Source organism: Lonchura striata, chromosome 1 (genome assembly GCF_046129695.1).
Source record: "Lonchura striata isolate bLonStr1 chromosome 1, bLonStr1.mat, whole genome shotgun sequence".
Taxonomy (NCBI): Eukaryota; Metazoa; Chordata; class Aves; order Passeriformes; family Estrildidae; genus Lonchura; species Lonchura striata.
Window position 1 is genome coordinate 111,101,031 of NC_134603.1, and position 22,562 is coordinate 111,123,592.

At 32.9% G+C, this 22,562-nt stretch overlaps 1 protein-coding gene across 5 annotated transcripts in view; it reads right to left on the reverse strand.

Annotated features, from left to right (window-relative positions):
• The window catches only part of BBS9 (Bardet-Biedl syndrome 9), a 278,787-nt gene that overhangs the window by 205,623 nt on the left and 50,602 nt on the right, over positions 1-22,562 (reverse strand). For 4 of the 5 annotated variants that reach the window (XM_021553258.3, XM_021553256.3, XM_021553257.3 and 1 more), the window contains exons 11-19: positions 19,710-19,786; positions 17,539-17,592; positions 15,583-15,685; positions 14,533-14,637; positions 12,512-12,526; positions 8,776-8,916; positions 6,507-6,602; positions 2,153-2,325; positions 192-344 (exon numbers count right to left, since the gene is read on the reverse strand). In XM_021553258.3, the coding sequence (XP_021408933.2) occupies positions 192-344; positions 2,153-2,325; positions 6,507-6,602; positions 8,776-8,916; positions 12,512-12,526; positions 14,533-14,637; positions 15,583-15,685; positions 17,539-17,592; positions 19,710-19,786 (917 nt within the window). The remainder of the gene's footprint in view (positions 1-191; positions 345-2,152; positions 2,326-6,506; positions 6,603-8,775; positions 8,917-12,511; positions 12,527-14,532; positions 14,638-15,582; positions 15,686-17,538; positions 17,593-19,709; positions 19,787-22,562) is intronic. The other variant, XM_021553255.3, reaches the window with a different exon arrangement.

Below are 22,562 nucleotides of genomic sequence, written 5' to 3' on the forward strand. Positions count from 1 at the left end.
TTGTGGTCACAGATTAAATAAAACTATTGCAAATCATCTGGAAAGTTACAGGGACTATTAGGTTAAACAAATTACTGCTTCCTGGTCTCTTGGATGGTAAATGTAACCAGGAAAGCATAGCTTATATGCTTTAAGCCGGGTTTTACCAACAAGATAAAGAAAGGTTAGGCTCATAATCAAACTATACTGACCTCTCTGAAGGTTCCTTCTAGCAAGGTGTCCAGATGTTGAAGAGGAGCTGGAGTTTTGTCTTTGAATCGTGTCAGCAGTCGCCGCTCAATAGCTCGAAACTGTACAGCCCTTTCAGATAACATCTCCTGATACTTCTCAGCATTCAAACGTAGCTGCAATTCAAGGGTTTTCAAGAATTAAGTGTCATATACATTCATGTATGCACAATCCAAATGAAACAAGAGAAGGATAGGAAATTTTTTGAGACAGAGTGTAATACTCAAATATGATGCCGTTCATGCCAGTTTTGTACTTTATGCACCTTGTAAAGTTTAACACTTTCAAGAATTATCATTTGCTACTGAAATCAAAACTAATTGTCAACAGCCACAATAACCTGTGAAAATGCATAAATATCTCATCTAGAAGCCACTAACAAAAATGAAGTTTCACCACCAAGCCACTTGGTTCTTGTTGGTTTGGTGTGCTATTTACGACACATATACAGTGTACTGGACTTGATATTCATTGCAGTAGAAAGCAAATAGTTATTCCTTCAGCATGAATAGAAGTACTGAATTCTGTGCTGTTCGAATGGTTGTCTTTTTCTGAAGTTAAATCCTTTTTCCCTTTATCTATAATGACTAGCGAACAGCAACAAAATTCCTTGAAGTGTTCACAGAAGAACATTTAAAAGATTAAATTATTAAAAGATAAAATAATAATGTTTATTATCTGGGCACCGGATGTATACCTTCCAGTACATTCCTCAAAAATAAAAATTACCAAAGATGAGTCTTTCAAAAAGCATTGATACCTCTGTACAGTTGATGTTATAGCTAGCAGAAGAAATGTCAAGACATACAGCTTTCCAAATGCAGGCAAAAATGCCTCAAAATGAAGAGAAAAGGTAAGTTTCTTTAATTTACATAACAGATTATATTTAAAAACAAGAAAATGTCATTCTGTCAGTACATTATTATGAAAAAAAGTTCAGAGGTGCTAAGGAAAAAAGAAACACTATCAAGGTTTACTAGAAGTAGTAGGAAAAAAGGGACATCAGGTAAGGGATAACTCAGGCAATTTTCTCCTAAGCTTGCCAAAAAAAAACCCGGTATGTTGAAACTAACAGGGATGGAAGCATAGATATGTCTTTATAGATCATTTGACGTTTTTAGACCAGATAATTATAGCATAAATTCAGAAATTTCGAAAGAGCCAGCTGCAATATACTTAGAGTTTAAATTAGAATCCCAGAAATCACACCTGTATTTTGAACTTCAATGTATTTAAGCTTGCTGTACAATCTAAAGAAGGCTAGGTTTGAGGTATATCAACAAAAACAGTAACTTTAAAAAAATCAACATTTTTTTACTCTCAAATCAGTTGAAAGACAATAGAATAACTACTCAGGAGCTTGAAATATAGACCAGGATCTAGGCTAACTACTCAAAATATCCCAGAAAATCCCAATGACACCTTCCATCTTTCTGGGCGGTGACAGCTCCACCTCACAGAAAATTCAGCAGCATGAAAAAACAAGCAATAGTATTTCTCATTCTTGCATACATTTGTTGTTGCTTTTACTCGAATAGATGAGTTTAACAGAAATTTTCAAATAGCAATTCTCACTTTTTATTGGAAAGGTATGGGGAAAAGAATACATGTATTTTATTTTATTAGTTATTTCTACAAGCTATCTGAACTACTGGAGATTTTTCATTGTCACCTGCATGGCCAAACAGGAAAAAGTAACTACATTTATTTTATTTCTGGTCTGGCAAACTTCCTTGAGCCTCCAATTATACTTCTACAAAGGCAGGTTTTTTTAAATCTGAAGAGACTTTCCCTTAGACACAACTTTGTATTTTCTGAAAGCCAAATACCTGTGGATACTGCAGTTATAATCTGATTAATCATTGCACTAAAATCCAATTTTAAACTAGCAGACCATTGGAAAGTCACATTTTATGGAACATACCTCAAAATGTCGATCAATTAGTTCAAAATATTCTTGCAGGGGAATTGAACCAGAAAAGGTACATGCAAAATCCTTGCAGTTTTGCTTCCTGAAATGCTCTTCTAGTCGGCATATGAGCTCTTTTGTTACCAGCCAAAGGTCTTCCAACTGATCACTCTGAATCCTGTATCGTTCTTTGAATACAAGAACAAATACAAGACTAATAAACTCAGTTTTCAGACACATAGATTCAGTATACAAAAGTTTACTAACACTCAAATAGAACTTGTTAACTGCATCCAAAGTTTACATGAGATTTTCTTAGGACATGTACATTCACTAGTGTTAAAGAAATACTTGTGTTTTATTGACTGTGCTATACTTCACTTTAAATACAACTAGTATTAGTAGAAAGTGATTCTTATCCAACTACACACTATGACTTTCTCAAAACGGCTCAGTGGAGAAATGACATGTTAATATAAACTGAAATGTAAAACCAGATCCTGTTATCTGTCCCAGAAAGTTCATTTAACTCATCAGATTTTAGTGAATTTCTAAGTACCAAGCTAGCAGAATGAGATTTTATTTGTAGTTCATGTTTGTACAATCCTCTCTCCAGCTTCTATGAAATCAGAATTAACTAATATTACTATTCGTTTAATGAATAGAACTAACTGATGCTAACTAATAAATATTGAGAAAACCATTGTGGAAAATCATAGCAGCCTTTTAATTTTTTCAGATAAAGCATTTTCAAATGTTAGTTCCTTACATCTTTTCATTACACATCCGCTAATAACTAACAAAAAAAGGAGATAGAAATGTAGCTATGAGAACTTGACACAAAATTGTTCCTTCTTTTTTTTTTTTGCCCTTGTTAAAAAGGTCCGCAGTAAATCAAATTAACCAGAATTCTTTTAAACTTAAATGTACTTATTTAAAATTTTCTCAACATTACTAATTCAAGATTGTTTGACATTACCACTGGCATCATTCCCAGGATATGTATTTCACTGAATACCAAATGACAAATTCTGTTTACAGTGTAACAGGAAAGAAGCAAGTTTTATTTAAAAACATGCTTGTTAAAGAAAAAAACACCATCTGCTAAAGATAGCATTCGACCTAATAGCCATTTTTTAAACATTCACAATGTAATAGCTAGACTTACTTAGATGCATCATCATACTTTGCCTTAAGTGATTTTTTCCTTGATGGAAATTAGCTCAGAGGTTTTCAGGCCAAATCAACAGTCATTCCATTTATAATTGACATATCTAATACATTAATGGTTTAAAATTGACAAAACTAATTTCCTCCAAATTGCACATTTAGTTTCCATACACTGTTTGTTGGTCAATACAAACACAATCTAATTTTACCACGGCCCAAGTAGAGAACATTGCAGCCATTTGCTTTATGTGATCTTCCAACTCTCAAAAAAGAAAAATTAGATTTAGAAACATTATAAAACTGAGAATCTGTTGTTAAACTAAACACATGCTTTAAACAGAAATATAGTGAAAAAGAAAAAAGAAATAACTGTGCTTCTCTTCATGCCATGATTTTATGATGGTTAACCAACTTGTATTAGTCTTTCTGTTAAAAAAAGCTCCTTTACAGAAAATTACAACAGATTTTCAGAAATTTCTCTATCAGAAAACCAGGAAACTTATGGGCACCAATAAATTAACTAGATTACAAAGTCTTTTCACACTACAACAGGCTGTCCAAATAGAACCAGCATTAAGAGTAGCTATTCTGCCAGTAGGAACTTAAGAAGATTCAGCTCACTTCTAAGTTAGGAAACCCACATCAGAAGAAAAACACCCTAGCCACAGTTAGCAGTCAAGTCTTCCTTACACTCTGATTAAAAGACAACTTTAAAAATTTCAGCCAAAAAAAAAATGCCTTATAGTCTTTATCTAGCTGGTGCAAGCTACTGTTTAATACATATTTTCTGTCAAGATGTACTTCAGTCTGGGCTTCTTTGCAGCAGTCTTGAAAAGTTGAAGTAATATCTTTAATTGCTACACTGGTTAAAATGGATTAGCTAATAGAATTAAAAACTAACATGAAAACAGATATAGCTTCTGTTTGCAGCTTCAGCAACGAAACTCAACTGAACCTGACAAGCTTCATTGCTACATGCAGCTCTTCCCATTCAGAACTTAAGGTCCATTTGATAAGGAATATTGGAAAAAGAGGTCTTCTTCCATTGTCCATGATAAACTCCTTTCATGGAAAACCAGAAATAAGGCTTGACCTTAAAAACTTCTTTTTCTTTTCTGAAACATCATTACTTCTAGCCAAAATGTATTGACACATAGAGGTTTATTTTTGAAGAACATTTCCTCAGTTAAAACGCTATGTAAGCACTTTTACAAAGTATAAACTCAGTGCTACATAGCAGAGTAAGTACCTACCAAATAATACATCATTTCATCTACATTCATTAGTTTCACGGAAGATCTGTTCAGTCAAGCACAAGCATTTCAGTATCATGATACTCAACCAAACAATGCTTTTGTATTATCAATAGTCTCTGTTTATAAAAATATTCTGAATTATGCTTGACTGTCAGAGTTTTCACAAATATTTGCCCTTAAATAAGTTTTAGTTAGGTAACATTTCAAATGAGCAAATTTCCCTTAAGACCTTCTTTAACCAACTCAGTTCAATGCATGAAGTGGATGCTGGAAACAGGCTGCTAACATAGAAAGTGACATCATACTACTCATTTGTTTTCTAAAGTTAGGATTCCCATACACATTAAATGAGTAGCCACACTAAGAGAAACAGATATTGTGAAGTTCATTTAACAAAGGAGCTTCACAAGTAAAGCAGTGTGGGAAAGTTTATTCCAATACTGCAAGTGTCATTCCTAGCTGGTGAATAAACAAACCTAAGAGGAAAAGATTGAGGACTGGGGGTAGAGGTGTGCGTGATTAAAAGTTATGGCCTTCAGTAGAAACTAAAATATATTCATTAGACAGAAACAAATTCGTCCTTAGAACAATCAGATTTAACAACTATGCAAGAAAGTCTAAATCAAAGATTTAAACTGCAATCCAGAAAAAGTTATTTGTAAATCCTTTCAATTCTTTGGTTTTTCAAAACTATTATTGCACTTCTAGCTTAGTTAAATCTGTTTAAGATCTCCTATTCAAAGAAATATTAAAAACAAAGTAACAATAAAACAGCATTTAAATAATGCATACAAAAAACAATACAGATGGATGTGATCCATAGAAATGTAAAATTATGCTTGATACAATGAAAATTACTCTCCAGATGGTTTCTATTTTTAACACATATGATTACATTAGATACTATCTCACAACTCACAGCTGACCCCATCAATATTTATTTAGCCCATCTCAAATACGGATTTCCAAAAACAGTGGGGACTATTATCTCGGTGTTAAAAAAATTTCCCATTGACAAACCAAATGGTGATATTTTACTCAAAGCACTTTCCACAAAGCATTCACACAGTGTTCAAATTGAACACTCTGCAGTGCACAGTTGCTTTTCTAGCTTTTCAATTTGTAGTCTGTTGTATTAAATGAAGACTTTGTGCTCTGCTGGCATGGAAAATGCTAAACACAATTGAACTTATTTGGTTCCAAGGCACATGCCAGGAAAGAGTTTAGCAAGTTGAGCAGTAGTATAGAGTAAGACCATAAACTCTTGAAAATTAAGAGAACCTATCTCTTTCAAAGAGCTCAAATTCAGGTGGTTAGAACAGGACTATTTAAATCACAAACTGCCCTATACAAGAGATATTGGACCAGGTAACAGCATATCTGTATGTATGTTCATACACTCTGTAACCATAATAAGAAGGCTCTTGAATCCATAATCTCTTACTTACAAAGATATACAAACACCTAAAGAGAAGAGATGGGCATTTTACTCAGATGTAGAGAAGCAAGTAGGGTCCGATGCCTAATTTAAGTCAAAGATTACTCAAAGTCAGTGGAAAGTTAGAAACTTGCTTTTTAATCCCTTTCAAAAATTTCAGTAGGTGACTAATTCCAAACACAGATGTTGAAATTCCTTTAAGATGAGAGGTTTTTCCATTATGATAATGACAGTATTAGTTTATGAATAAAAACATTGCTAAAAGCTTTAAGAAAACTAAATTTCTTCAGAGAACTACCACTGTAGTGTGGTATATTTTGAGTATGATTTTTTGTTATACAATTTTATTCTTGAAAGGAGATAAGAAACCATCAGTTAATACTTTGAAACTCCTGCATTAATTTTCAAACACTGATTATCCTTGTTTTTATGAGCCATATTCTCATTTTGTACATATTCTAACTGATGATCAGGCTTCTTTGAATCTAATACTGATAGAACTTACGTGATGTTTTTGAAGCAAGAAGAGTTGTTTTTGAACCAGCTAAAAACTGAAATCCCAGAGCATTTGCTTGGTCACCCTCAGACGGATCAACAAAGTCTGAAAAAGAAAGTTAAATACCATTTTCTGTAATTTGACCCTGGCATTCGGCAAACCTCAATCCATAGCCAGGACTATATCAGTCTTTGCACAAGCAATTGAATGAGATTGTTTCCCTACTTAGGGTTCAAAAGTAACAAGTATCACCAGTTTGGTACACCCTTCCTTCATTCACAGGTGGAATGTGAGCCACACAGTTTCCCTTCCCCAGCCTGAAAACAAAAAGTTGGTTTCCCAGAGATCAGTATGTATATTCTAAAATAACTGCAACTAGTATACAGCAAAAAGACTGCACTTTCACCATATGCAAGGCTACCTTTAATTCAGTTATTTATGCAAAACATTTGCAGAAATTATCATTAAAATGCTTAAGTTCACTCTCTTTTTAGCTTTTAGTACAGAGTAAAACAAACATCCAGCTTGCTAAAACTAGCTACTCTGCAAAGTCCATCCATGTCCACCTTTCTTTTCATTCCATGTAGTGGATTATATCAGTTTAAAAGGTTTAATTATAGAATACCATATTTTTAAAACTAATCTTGGTCACCACTACTCCCACTACTTCTCCTGAAAACAAGGCAAAACAGAAGAAGAGATACAACTCTTATTGCATTCACCAATTCAAAGTTTGTTCAAAAAATTACACCATAATAATAAATATAATAAACAGCATACTCTTTATTTAATCACTGTAAATGGAATGAACAGAAATCAGAACATTTTAATACCTTCTTGGTCCTATGCTTTGTTCTGTATTCTCAATAATGCATCCCTAGGCTAAAAATAAAATACAATGTGGTATTCTGAAAGCATTATTGCTTAGCCATAATGGAAGCCCATTACTAAAACCTCAAAATAGAGACCCTTAAGAAAAAATTTTGCACATACAATTGCGAGAGAAGCTATATTTATCCTTAAAATTAAGAGATCCATGCTACAAAAAAAAAAATCATAAAAAAAAAAAAAACAACAAAACCCAACAACAAGTAACACACCAACAAAGCCTACATCACTGCTCTAAAACATATTATATAAGCTTTTAAAGAGATGCAGCTAATCCTTAAAAATACTACGCTTAAACATATCCTTTAAAAAATCCTTAAAAATAGCTATCATCAAATTGTTCCAGAACCTTAGTCATCTGAATTTCTAAAACTTAATCACTGCCAGACTGAACTTACTCACAATCACTTTATAAACCCTGTTGATTAGTTTCTTCTTGTGCTAATATGATCATCTAGACCCATGATATAGCCACAAATATTTACTGAAGTCAACTGTATTACCTTTTTTTTTGCCTGTCTATTATTAAGATAAATGAGTCACTTTTTTAATTCTCTTGAAATCGCTAGATAATATTTTTCTACAGTTTTGAGTTTTATACATTATATTTTAATTAATATCAGCAACTAGCACTCAGTTTGCCAGTGCACAGTAACATGATATTGATTTCCTGCATGGAAACATTTTGTGTAATGCATCCTCAATTTTTATTTGTTTGCTTATGATTACAACATATTGTACCACAGAGTAGTCCTGTGGTAACTTCCACCTCCTCTCTCTTCCAGTTGTGAGCACATAATTACAGCAAAACTTATTTTCTTAACATTACACTTTATGGTACTCAATTTCATTCTTCTTCTTCCAGTCCTAAGTGGAAATTAATTTCTTCTTCATGCTACTTTAATATAATGCTGAATAGAGAACATAGTTCAGGTTTGTACATCAGAAAATAATAATATGTTAAAGTCTTCTTTTTGGGTCAAGAAGGCTACTGAAATTACTTAATATAATCAGCTTCAAACTGATACATCAAATACTCCACAAGTCATCCTCCAAAGCAACTGTACCCCCTTACATACAACATTTACCACTTCTGCTTTGCCCTGCTCACCTTTTTTTAAATGAATGCCCACGATTTCCTCATTACAACACTGCTAAAACAATTTTATGTAAAATTATTTTCTGCATTACATAAAAATTAGATCTATACCATGTAAAGAAATCTGCGGTTTTACCAGAGATAGGTATACACCACCCCAGGTGTATTATTGCTGAAATGTTATGCCATCAAGTCTTTCAAACTGTATTTCTTAATATACTAACATAAGATTTTTTAATTACCTCATTACTTCACATGGACAAACACCACCTTTTATACTTAAAAACCCACCTGGAAAAATGGTAATAAAACTGATGGGAGGTTTGTTGGTATCAATAGTTATCTTGTGGCTTGCTGATTTGGAAGGTTGAGCTGGAATGCAAACTAACTTCAAAGGCAGACTGAAGGTACACTGTGAAACTCTTGGTATTCCTAAAATGAAAGAACACACATTCATTTTTCATTTCCACATTCTGAATACAGGATACTTCATACCACTGTCCTCAAAGAGGTATAACAAGATATTTAATGTGATTAAGGAATGCCTTAAAACCAAAATTTTCATTTTTTAAAAATATATAAATATATTATATTATTTATATATTTATAATATCTATAAATATATAAAATTCTCATTTTTCTTAAAATTTTCCACCTGAAGTATCTTTAAATTTGACCACTTCTAATTACCTTCTCAAGTGAACATTTTTATATAAATGGGAAAGCAAGAGTTATTAACAAAACTACTGCATACTATACTTATACTAATTAACATGCAATGAAAATTAGATTTATTTAATGCTCTAGACTAACAATACCACTTAGACATAAACAATAGCTGTGATTATTCCCAATGCTTCAAATACAGAATTGAAGCATCAACATTTTCATCAGGAATATCACAAACCAAATGCTTTTTATGAGTATATTTACTCTTCTTTTATATACTCTTAAATAACATCTATGCAACCTTCATATTTTCTGCCAGAGGTTTGTGGCTCAGAAAAATAATGTATCCCATGGAGGTTATTACCCAAATGTACATTAAATTCTATCTTTCAACTTATTGCATCATAATAAAACAGAACTGTAGAACAAACTGACTACTGCCCTGAATATTGGGATCTACTATCACAAGCAATTTCATCAGAATGGTGCAGGAAGAAAGAGAAAGCTTTAACACTAAGAAAACACATTTGAATGTGTCAAAAATTTCCTCAGATATAAATATTGTTTCAAATTGCTGGCATGTCAGCAATTGCCTGGTATGTTCTATGAAAAAGGCAGAAGTGTTCATTGCTATGAAATATGGACTATATGCTCTGTTGAGAGTTGGGATTTTTAAGAACATTTTTTGATGAAGCACTTACAGGAAAACCTTGTTTAACAAAATAGATTTTTAGAGACAACAAAGTAAGCTACTGTTAGAAAAGTAATGAAAATGATAGCTACACAGAGGTATATACATAGAGGATAAAAACTGAGCTCAAATATTCAATATCCATCCCTGCAACCCATTTTGCTAGTAATTTTGTTTGTTTGCTGCTTCTCAGATTTCTTCCATTGAAAAAAATACTTCTAAGACCCATCTCAGGGAAAAAATGCTACCATAAGGCTCAGATTATTCCATGCTTATAAATTCACAAGCTGTTTTGGCTGGCTGATAATGCCTCCAAGTAACTATTCTGTGGCAGCTTACAAATATAAAATCATAGAAAATTGAGCAGAAGACTCATTCAAATTGAAGACAGGTCTTCAAAATTAGAGTATCTCCAGGTTCCAAGTAAAATTCCTAAAGGAATACTTGAAAATAAACCCACGATCTGTCAGAATGATTCATTCAACTGTATCTTCATCATCTGATGGGAAAAGTAAAATTTTTCTTGGTGACAACATAAAACAAACATCTTAGTATTGAACTTAGATCAGGAGACTTATCAAGAGGAAAAAATTAGTAGCAAAAGTAGGCAAAAAGATTTTAATATCTTTTTATATTTAAAATATGATACTTTTCTTGTTTTTTTCAGACCAGCTTCTTCTACATAGTCTGCTGTCAGTCTGCCTCATCATAAACATAACTTTTCAATATTTCAGACAAAGGTCAAATCAAAACTAAATCAAGTATTATCTAGCTTATGGAGGAGACTGGGGAGATCTCTAGTTGATTAATCCAAAACAGCTACATATAAGAAAAACAAACCAAAAAGCTGCAACAAAATTTATCACTACAGTGAAAACTTGTTGGGAAGTGTTTCAGAGTATTTCAGAATTTTAAATGGTAGTAACAAAATATAAAGTAGTAGCCATATGTGGGAATCACAGTTTCTTCAACCTGTTGATGTTCTGACTAGCAATTCACCTCACTTCATTTAGAGTTGTGATACTTTGTGTGATACACAATTTTAGTACTGTAATGAAGGAAAAAAAACGGAAATAAAAATTCAGATTCTCCTCTAATCTGAAAAAACAGATGATGTTTACTGTTACTTCATAAGGTACTAGTATTTAAAGGCATACTATGCACTTAAGTAATGAAACAGTCACATGCCCTGTAGATACTATTTAATTTCTAAATTCCTCATGCATTCATTTAGTTATATTTGAAACAACATTAACAAGCATGATAAAAAGTATTAAAATTCAGATGTCTCAATTTAGGATGTTAAATATTCAGATAATTAAATTTGCTCTGTTATTGATGACCCTGAGTTTATAGTTTATGTATGTTATATAGTTATATACTTTACTATGTAACTATATATATATATAATTTACTATATTACTACATAGTTTATGCAGTGCAATGTACCCCACAGTAACCCAAAAAAGGTTTTGTCACAGACAATTCTACAAAGTTTACAGTGCTCTGCAATATTCTCTTCAGGATAAGGTTTTCATCTTGTTTTGATATTTCTTAAAACAAAAATCCAATATTCATTTTTAGAATGGTATTCTTTCAAACTATATACACTTGTTTTTATACAGTTCATTGATCATTAATTTTTTTAATTACTTTGTCTAGCAGAAACATGCCACAGAGTAAGTTATTCTTGTCAAGAGAAGTATCTTACTGAGATGTTTTGAGCACCTACTTCCTGAACAATACCTCAAGGTCCATTGAAATATCCAGAAAGCAGAAAGGAAGGGGAACTGTAACAGTTGCCTTCTTGCTTCTTTTTACTGCACTTAGTAGGCTCGAAAGAGCATAAGTATTGAAAAACATACCTCAAATACACTCATTTATAACTTTTGTTTAGAAAAACTGCAAAACTTCAAACTCCCTTTCAGTTGTTCTCTAAATCTATGACAAACTTTTTTACCTTCTCAAAACATGACGGAATGTGTATTTAATATGTTTATTTTTAAAGTTCATAAAATGTCTTCTACAAGCATTGCATCTTTTCAACACATCTACAACTACACTGCAAAAACCACCCTTCTCTTTTTTCAGTCTGTATACACAAAAGCTAATTTTCCAGTCTTTTTTTGTCTCTTAATTGTACCTTTTCCATGAATTGTATCTACCACAATCACAGCTAAGTTTTGTACTGCTGGTAGTCTCAGACAGAAAGCAGCCTTGCAGCCCTGAATACGGTGTTTCCAATAGGAATTGGAATGAAGACGTTGTGACATCATTCTCAGAGCTACTCATCCCAAACAGCATAAATGCCTAATTGCTCGTTCAGTTGTACCAAAGATATAATTTAGCTGCCTAACTGTTATAAAAAACAGATATAAGGGAAAAAACAGATATAAGAAAGAAAGTATAGTTGTTTCCAATTTCCAAGCTCAGTGTACAAGGAACTTAATACTTATGCAAAATTCCCATGTTATAAATGAGAAAGTGCAGTGTGCTTCACCAAGAAATGTCCTTATGACCTTCTATTCTCTATACCCACAGCTTCATAGCATCAAACCAAGAATAATAAGAACTTATATAAATAATAGGCAAAATAACAGCTCCCTTCCAAACCTGTTTATCATACACTGCCACTCATAAAACTTTGCATATTTTGCATTCACTCACCTTCAGGATTGAGCTCTGTCATATGAGCAGCAACAGGACAAAAGGGGAAAAAAATACATGAAATATTACTAAAACAAAAAAAAAAAAAAAGGAAATATAACAGGGGTTTAAGAACTTAAGCCACATTTGTTAAGTAGACAATATATAAAGACATAATACTAGCCAAAAACCAGACATGAAACTACATTCATCAATAGTGCAACCTCATCCAAGTGACTGACTCATCAAGCTTCAGCTGTCTGAATCCCACAGAGATAGACTGAAGAGTGATTTGGCCACAAATCCGGATATCTTAAAAAAACTAAAGAGGAAACAGTCTCTGTTCAGATAAAATGAAGTCACAAAAGCACTAAAAGTTTGTATACTAGTGTATTACACTTAAGGATTTGACTTCCAAGTAACATTAGTATTTGTATGTAATTCCAAGAATTATCTCAGATTAATTATTTAAATATAAAAAAATTAGCACATTTTAGCCCTAACCCTAATTATATTCCTTTACTTAGAAATCTTCTAAATTCAACCACCAAAGATGGGCTTTAAAATTTATTCTTCAGTTTCTATAATTCTGTTAGATGTCATGTCTGCTTGTTTTTTTTTTTTAATAGAATGTATACCATCAAACACATTCAAGATGCAAGATTTTCTTACTTCCCTAACCAAAAGGGTTGCAAAATCCAACTCAATATCTAAAATACAAATTTAAGCTTTATTAGCATTACCTGAAAGAAATTATACATTTATTTTCCAGTCTTAGGAAGCAAAATTATAGAAACAAGACAAACAAAACAAAAAGCAAGTTTTCAAAATCAGAGGATCCAAGACACTCACTACTGTTCTACCTATTCAGTCATTCCAAAAACCTGTGTAAGACCACATCACTAATTTGGACAGTTATGAATGCACAACATCTCATTCACAAGGAATACACAATCAGAATCACAGGACAGAGGGACTGAAGTTGTACAAACTGTTCCTGCAGGATCCCAATTAAAAGGGAGGGCTTCCTTTTCTTTAAAAACAAGCATTTCATTATTTTTCTAGAAATAATGATACAGCTGATACTACCATCATAAACACAATGTTTCAAGTGTGAAGTGATACAAAGAAAATATTTACATAAAAGTGTGGATCTAGGATAAGGTACTCAAGACCACCGCTCTTCACAGAAGCCCTCAGTACACATGCACTTCTTTCATGCCAATCTACTCCATTTGTGCTGGCACAGCTCTGTCTTTGCACAGTGAGCCAAATCAGCAAATCTGGCTGAGAAACAACTGGTGACTGTATGACCATAACAGGGGAGGAGGTGCAGGAGCAAAGCCAAGTAGCAAGAAGTGAAGAACTGACAGCTTGAACTGGTTTTTGCAGCATTTAACACAGAAGCCCTGCCTAAATACAGCTTCTCAGTAACCTGACACATTCACAAGGCTATGTGTAGAACATTAAGCTAGTAAATCTTCAGTTATGGATAGGAGAATAAATTTACATATTCTATCACTAGGACACTGTAACATCATAAAATAACAAGTTGGTTTCCATTTCTTGGGGTTAGTTTATTATTTGGAACGAGTATGTTCATCTGTTAAAAAGGAAGTGAGGAATAATCACTCCCAATGCTTATTCAGATCTCATTCCCTGTGGGGAGGCATTATCGTCACATTTGTTGGCAGACAAGAAGAGTGAATAATCAAAGATGTAATCAACTTCTCACTCCAAGAGGTGGAGCAGAACAGAAACAAATTGATAGGACAGGGTGAGAAAGCTGGTACAGCTGTTTCTCAAGCAATAAGCTTCTGATTTTACCTCTGTAAAACCAATTACACAAATTAATGCAACAAAAAATATTAATATTAATATGTTAATGTTAATATTAATATATTAAAACTGAAGACTAGATAAACATTATTTCTTTAATTACTACTGCCTTTAGTATATTTCAAAATAACATTTATAAGAAATACATAGGGGAAAAGGCCTCATAAAAAAGGCAAATCACTTTCAAGTCTCCCGTGGCTTACCTGTTGGTATATTATATGAAACCATACAAGTTCCTTCTAGTTCTGGTGGAGAACAATTCTCCTTCAAAAAGACAGACAGGACCACAGTTTCAGATGAATCTGGTTCTAAAAATAACACAAAATTAAATTAATTAATAGGAGCATCCAAATGAAAGCAGCATATTTTCTAGCACTTTGAGAATTATTCTACTAAATTATGTTAGTTTCCCTAGTAGTTTGCCTTTATCAGATCACTATACAAATCACTGTACTGCTTTTTTTTTTTTAATCCTGAATTTGTAAAAGACAAACTAGGGCCTCCAAGTATCTTAAAGCATAACCTATAAAACAATTCAGCACACTGAACATGGAGAATTTAAAATTAAATGAGATTGACATTGTAATTTTAGTATTTTACAAAGCCATTTGCTCCTGTCACATGTTGAGAAAATATAAGAACTGCCCCTTCAAATGAGAGTAGCAGTTAGTAAAGCCCTGTTTCAACAGAGACTATTACTTCGCATTTCAGAGCAGAAATGGCCTGCAGTTCCAACTGAAGCAGCAGGCATGCTTGTCTGAACTTTACCTCCACGTAGTCTTAAAGGCAACCCCATCTGCAGTCTTACCAACAGAGTTGAAAAAAGCTAGGATCCCCAAACAGCTGATGCTACTTTGGGAACACATGATAGACTGCTCCCCAACTGACAAACTTACTGTCCCTGTTTGTAGATCAAGACTGGCATTTCTTCACAAACAGAAATAACAGCAAAACAAAATAACCCAGCAGAATAATTGGGGTTTTTTCCCTCCATCATGAAGCTGCCACCCTGTCTCTCTTCACCTGTCACACATCATACCACAACCAAGGAAACAGCACCACTCTTTCCTACTTCATCTTCTCCACCAAGCAGTGTCTAGATGCTGTTGAGTGCAGGTAAGGCAAACTTGTAATTGCTTTAACCGCTGTATATCTGCAATAATGCATTCACCAGAGGCTGGGCTATACCTTTCCAAACCTCAGAAAAATTAACAGAATAATACAACAGCTGTGAGGATACTGCCATAATTTACCTAAATCATTGAAGACAAACTGGTCACAGGTCACTGCTAATGGAGCTTGCACACACACAGCCAGGCTGGGCTTCTGCGCAGTCACTCTGCTCTGAATTGTTATCTAGATCAAGGGACATACAGAAGTATTTAAAGGAAGCAACTAATTAATCTCTACAGCAGAAAAAAAAAATCCATAACCAACAGAAAGATACAAAAATCTGCAAAACCCAATACAGCAACAACACTTAAGGACTTGAAATTTCAACTTCAAAACAAGTATTTTCATTTTACAATTCTTATTTACTCACAGCCAATAATGATACACAGTAACTTTCAAGATTACAAAAACCTGAGAGGATTTCTCATGTTCTTTGTAACTTTAACCCAAGACAAACTAAACTAAAGTATTATTTGAGGGCTTAAGACCTTTCAAGTGCCATGAGCATTCATTCTAATGCAAACAAATATAAAACTTTGTATTTTTAGGTGATTATAGTAAAAACAACAACCTAAGAGGAATAAAAGCAGAGATAACCAAAGAAATTACTTCCTTTAACAGCAAAGAGTAATGCATAGTCTTCTGAATAACCTCAAGTTTTATTTTGTTTTTTTCACTGCAAACAAAATAATAAAATATACAGGATACTTGACACAACAACTCCAGATAATGAAAGCTCAGCTAAACATAAAGTGTCCCTCATTGCTTCTATTGTGCACAGCTATTCCACTGCAAAACCAATGAGTATCAAAACAGTATCCCTAACTCACATCTAAAATGAAAGTATAGGTGACTGAGATCTGAATGTGGTCTGCATAGACAGAGACCATATTAATAATATTACCTATTTTGCATTGCTGCTCTACCAAGAAGCTCACTACAGCCAGGTTAAATGAGTTTAGAATATTATTACTTATAAAATTACTCAACTGTTAGGAAACTGCTTTGACTACTTTAACATAATTAACATCAACATTGATTTAGCTTTAACAATACACCACTTATTGCAGTAAAAATATTCTAGAAGAAATTTAATTTGTGGCAACTCCTACATTTACTATTTTTGTTTCACTAAAAGGTACAAGATGCATAAACAAGAAGGGAATCAACTATGTCTTCCCATTAAAAAGTTTATGAAATATATAAATACATAATTCATTTGAACTTCTTTGAGCAGATTTATCATGGACTTTATCAGGTTTTATCCTGTATCATTTTTAGCACTTAAAGTTACAGAGAAAGATGTTAGACCAACTACAAGTAAATCACACTACTCTGAGAGAATCTGTTTCAAACAGTTCCATTGCCCTCTGAATTTTTCACTCTAGACAGAAAGAGAACTTTCAAGGTTCTCAAAAATGAAAATCAATTTATATTCTTAGAAGATCATCCTAAAGTCAGAAATAAAAGTCATGATCCTTTTTAGGCAATACTGAGGAAAAACTACGCTTGCACACACATGCATGTGCACACATACACACACCTTCTTTATAATTAGTTACAGGCACCAGCTCTCGTGAAGAATTGCAATTTTCTAAATAGATTTTCCTACATTTTTTAATTGCTAAAGGTATGAAAGTCTTTTTACAAAAGAAGGTCTATTTTTGTTTATTGACTACTAAAAAGGTACCTGAAGATTATAAACTTCCCATTTGAGTAACCAAATGCTTATCACCATTGGAAAAAACAGTCTCATGACTTCAAAAACTACTTCATTCCATCCTAATAATGTTTCTGTGATGGCTTACTGATAAGCCTATCAAAAATAAAACTGCAATCACTTTCTGACTGTAGCAGAAGGCTTGCTAGAATTATTTTTTTTTAATTTCATAACTATGGAGAAAAAAAAATTAACTACATATTGTATTTCAAACTTCACTAGTTTTCATGTTTTAAGTGAAATACACAGAAAGTGACAGGCTTGTTGCAATTTGCCACTACTATTCAAACACTACTGTTTGAGTTAGGCACAGTACCTTTACTGTAACTGATGGTACTGCCCCTGCTTTTACCTCACTGTCAATGGCTTGCTGTGAAGAAAAAGATGAAAACAGAGTAAATTCAATGTTCCACATGAACAAGAAAACACAATAAAAGCAATATTACTTTCCTACCATCAACTTGATAAACACAGAATTAACATGAAAGGACTTATCATTCCTATGACAGATTGAAATACACAAAACACATCTCTGAGTTCCTTCTGAAAATGTGAAGTCTCTGTTTGAAATTCCCTGCAAAAAGGATAGCAAAAGGTCATGAATGTAGTATATATAAGAAACTAATACACTCTGATGTATATATGAATATTTAAACTGTTTTGATTGGCACACTACTTTTCACTGTATATTTATTCAAATTCTGGAAATACTTTCTGCTATTCAGTAGGGAAAGGTGACTTCCAATCTGCCAATATATTATATACACAACACAGCATCTACTATAAAATCATCACATACTATTTTATAATCAGAAATATACCTGAAACTTCAAAAGAGAATTCTAACAGATATTCCAATACTCCTGATAATTTCTATTTCAATAGGCAATTCCATCTACTTCAACATTATCTTGACCTTGTGGTCTATTTTAATTTTATTTTGAAACAGGTAAGTCACTACAGTTAAAGAAAATGTTCCCATTTAAACTATTATAAAGAAACACTTCTCCCACTTTTGCTATATTATCAAATTCTGGATTTGAACTTATACCTTCTCATCATAAGAGAGTAAATTAAAAACAGTATAAGGGCCACATCTACAAACTTTGTAAGAAGTCAGTAAGCTGGTAGGCTCTCTGGGTTCCAGAAGTAGGACTTTCATTTGTACATTGTGCACCTTTCTCAGCTAAAAAAGACAGATCTGTTCATATTGGTTTGTCACGCTCTCTGGTGACCATGGTTGATTCTGAAACAATAGTAGGGTTATAAAGATAATGGAACCTTACCATATCCAGCTTTCAGAAATTACCTGGATTTCCTGGATCAGAGACCACACACAGGAGATGGCATTAAATAACAGAATGATCCTTCACTTGCTTATCTACACAATTTTAATACTCTATATCCTCTTTGCTTTTGTCACACACATTGCAATTTCAATCTTTTCACAAGTGGAGAAGCACTCAGAAATCCTGTAGCTCTCAAGGTAACTGCAGAAGCCCTAAAATCATTTCTACACTTGCTTACTGATCCTTCTCCACAAAGTATCTTATCAGATTTTTCCATCCTAGGCAGCTACTGAAAGAACCCACAGAAAAGCTGACCACACAGGAAAATAAGATAAATGGACAGATAAAGATTCAAAGCTGTGGTTTGACTGATAGACTGAGTTACTCACATACAAAACAGACCAGTTGCATCTGGAAGGTTGAGCAAAGGAACACAGCAGCATTAGAGCATTCTCTGCACCTAACAGTTCTAAGTGTTGTGAGTAGATTATTACAGCTAGCCAAGACCATATCATACTGTGCTTTTTTTCCACAGACAAGCACTAAGCACATGTTATAAAGAGGTCCATTTATCAAATAATCCCTATGTATTTTTTAAACAGTAAGTAGCTGTGAAAAATCAGTTTTGCCAAAACTAGTGGCCAGAAATGGACAATTAAAGATGTTCTAGAGAAATAAGTATGGTGTATGTATAAGTATGTTATGTACAAGCTCTCCCAAATCCCACTTTGAGTATTTTTTGTAAACTACATATGTATACAATATGAATAAACAGTATGAAGTAACACCAAAGAATATTGAATGACAGCTTGTTGGGGAAAGATTCTTCCTTATAATGCAGCTTGAGTGGTTTGAGTATTCTGTCTTCGAAAGATCCAAGGGTGATACGTGGGACTGTTTCCCCCAATGTTTACAACTGTTCACCACTACAAAGTTATTCCAGACCCTGAGTTCTTGTTCACTTATGTTTGATTAGCCAAGAATCTAAAGGTCTCCTGGACAGAAGACAAATAAATAATTTTAATAATTCTAGTTAAAATCTTTAATAAAAGTGGGTGCTAATTGATGGAAAACTGTGGGCCATAAAGCTCAGTCACATAAATGCAAACTGTAATCACTATGCATGATCAGTCATTATTTACTCATCTGAAATCAACTGGTTTTTTCAGAGTAATTTCCTTTTTATACAGGTACGTACAGATTCCTCATCCAAATCAGGTGAAACTTCTGCTGTGACAGTTACATCTCTCTGTTTTTCAGATTCAGGCAAAATATCTGAAATAAAAAGAAAAAAGCAAAAGCAAATCAGTTCTCCTTTAAGAAACATTCAGCTACATTCCTAAAAACAATACTATTTCAACAGCATCAAGTCTCAAAGTTAGATCTCTATACCTACTAGCGTAAAGAATTAGATTTCTACAGACAACCTAAACCTGTATCTCATTCTGGGTTTCTGACTTATGTATGAAAAATATTTGGATGCATTCTCTAACAAGATTTTACACCTAATTCTCATGATCTTTAGAGGTTGTAAGGTATTTTTAAACGTTTGTCCTCACATGCCTATGCCAATATACAATGAATAACTACCTCCAAAATAACATCACACATCTCATGGCACTTTCATCTAAATAATTTGATAGTGAATATGTTAAACAAATAAAGATTCTGTGTCTAACAGTCTAATCTTCAGAATATTCCTCTGCCTCGAGAGGTATATCAAAGGTTTATGCATAGACCATTACATGTGGCTTGATTAAAATATGTCACCAGATGATTTCTAGGACTATCAACATACAAGACAAAAGAATGCTTCAAACTCACTAAAATCTGTAATACAAAACCTTATGCCCATTCACACATGCAAAAATAAAATTATACAAATTAAAGCCTTAAAAACCTTGAAGAATTACATAACCTCTTAAGAGTTCAGAAGTACAGCTCTAGGGTATTAGCATTTTTCTGAAAAGCACTTGACTTTTTTAACATACTAAATGTATTGGAAAATGAAAAATCTGAACGGGAAATATATAGATCCTAAAGTAACAAGTAAAGCGTTGATGTAAACAAGCAATTAATATATTAATTGAATAACTGAGAGCATGAGCACATTCAGAAAGCTGCAAGAATTTTATTACACACAGAATCCTGAAAATTACCTAGAACTAGTAGACAGCACATTATCCCTTTCTAACAAGAAGGTCAAGGGAGATATTTTGATGAAAACAGAAAATAAGTATTCATTTTCTTGTGCTCAAAGAGAAATGCTTCCTTTAACTACAAGAGAGAAAAGAAAAACCTAAACACATTTCTCCAATACAACCTAGAAAATAAGTTTAGGAATTTTTCATACTGCCACAATTGCAAAGAACTGGTCCTGCCAATTACATACAGCTCAGCAGGGTCCATTCTTTTTCTATCCTTTTTAACCATTTCTCTTCTGGTTGCTTCTTCAAGCTAAGAGTGTTGCAACCTCTGTCATACAGTCATTTTTCTATTAGAAGTACAACAGAGATTACAATCAAAGTTTACATATAAGTATCAGCTTTTTGTTACTATTAAACTGAGCCAGAATACGTTTCATCACTTATGTCACCCACACTGATGCAAGAGTAATATTAGATTTAAGTTCGTCTAACAGTTAAAATTTTAAAATATTTAATCAGTTTATCCTGTAAATCCTTATCCTTTGAAATGTATAAAACAGCCTAAGTTCAACAGTTTAATGGTCAGCACTGGACAGAAATACAAGACATTTATGGAAATAACTACTCTAAGGTTTTTTTAAAACGATGACCTAATTCAAAATACCTTCCACGTCTGAAAGTCAAAATGAAACAAAGAAAAATTATTTCCATATAAGGGGAGATATTTTCAAAACAACACAAGTTCTGACTGCACAAGCACAAATTCAAAAGACAAGAAAGCCAACAGGTCATTTTAAAGATTGTGCTTAGGCGTAACTTAACTGCAACCAAGGTTCAAGCTAAAGTTTTCAGGGAAAAAAAAGTCAAAATGAAACAAAGCCAAAACATCCAAAATTGACAGGTATTCTTCATAAGTAAAATGTTTGGTTGTATAAAAATGTTCTTGTACAAGTGTTACATCCAGTTAAAGAAAGCCAAACACAACATCATTAGTACATCTCTCCACAACAAAAAGAGCATCCATAAAAACTCATATGAAAACACCACTTAGATCAGATTAGACAAACTGAGGAAGAAAAGAAATTTAAGAAAAAAGAATGGTGAAAAAATAAAAAATATTCATAGCAAATTTATCATTCATGACAGTTATTACAAAATTTTAAAAGGACAGCTGCACTTCCTTTCTCTCTCCTTGGATTTTCCAGACAACATGTTGAAACTAACAAGTTGAACTTAATTCACTTTGAATGGATTTGTTTTTTCTGTCATGTTTTTCTTTCCTTTGGTTATGATAGACAAACAAAATTGTCAAATACACATAAGGATGGTCTGTGGTAAAAATCAGTGAAATTTATCCACATCTATATGCTTAAATAACACATTACTGGATTCAGAAAATTAAAATCCTGATATAAATCTACGATGATAATTGATGAAGTTACATGCAATTTCAAAACAAAGAACATCTTTGTGTTGTAGAATCAAACTCATGCCTGAAGATAAATAATTCTAGGAATTTCAACTGCAAGGTTTCACTTTTTTTTTTCCACACTGAAAACCATTAATATTTCTTTAATGCATTTTATGAACATGCTATCTATCATCAAGAAAAAAATTTAATTTGTTCTTTCTATTTGTTGACGATGTTTCCATAGCTTCCTCTAAAATCACATGCTTCTTATTCCCCGTGCAAGCCAAGCTGTTTAAAAATACAGTTATGAAAACATAAACTTTGAGGGATCTCTATAGAAATTACATGCCTTTACTTGAATAAAATCAATGCACATTATTAGCAATGTATATAAATTCCAGAATTTATCATCAGATATGTCACTGTGTTCTACAAATATGCTTTTGAATAGTCAAACCAACAGAAAAATTACTTTTTAAGGAATTATTTTTTG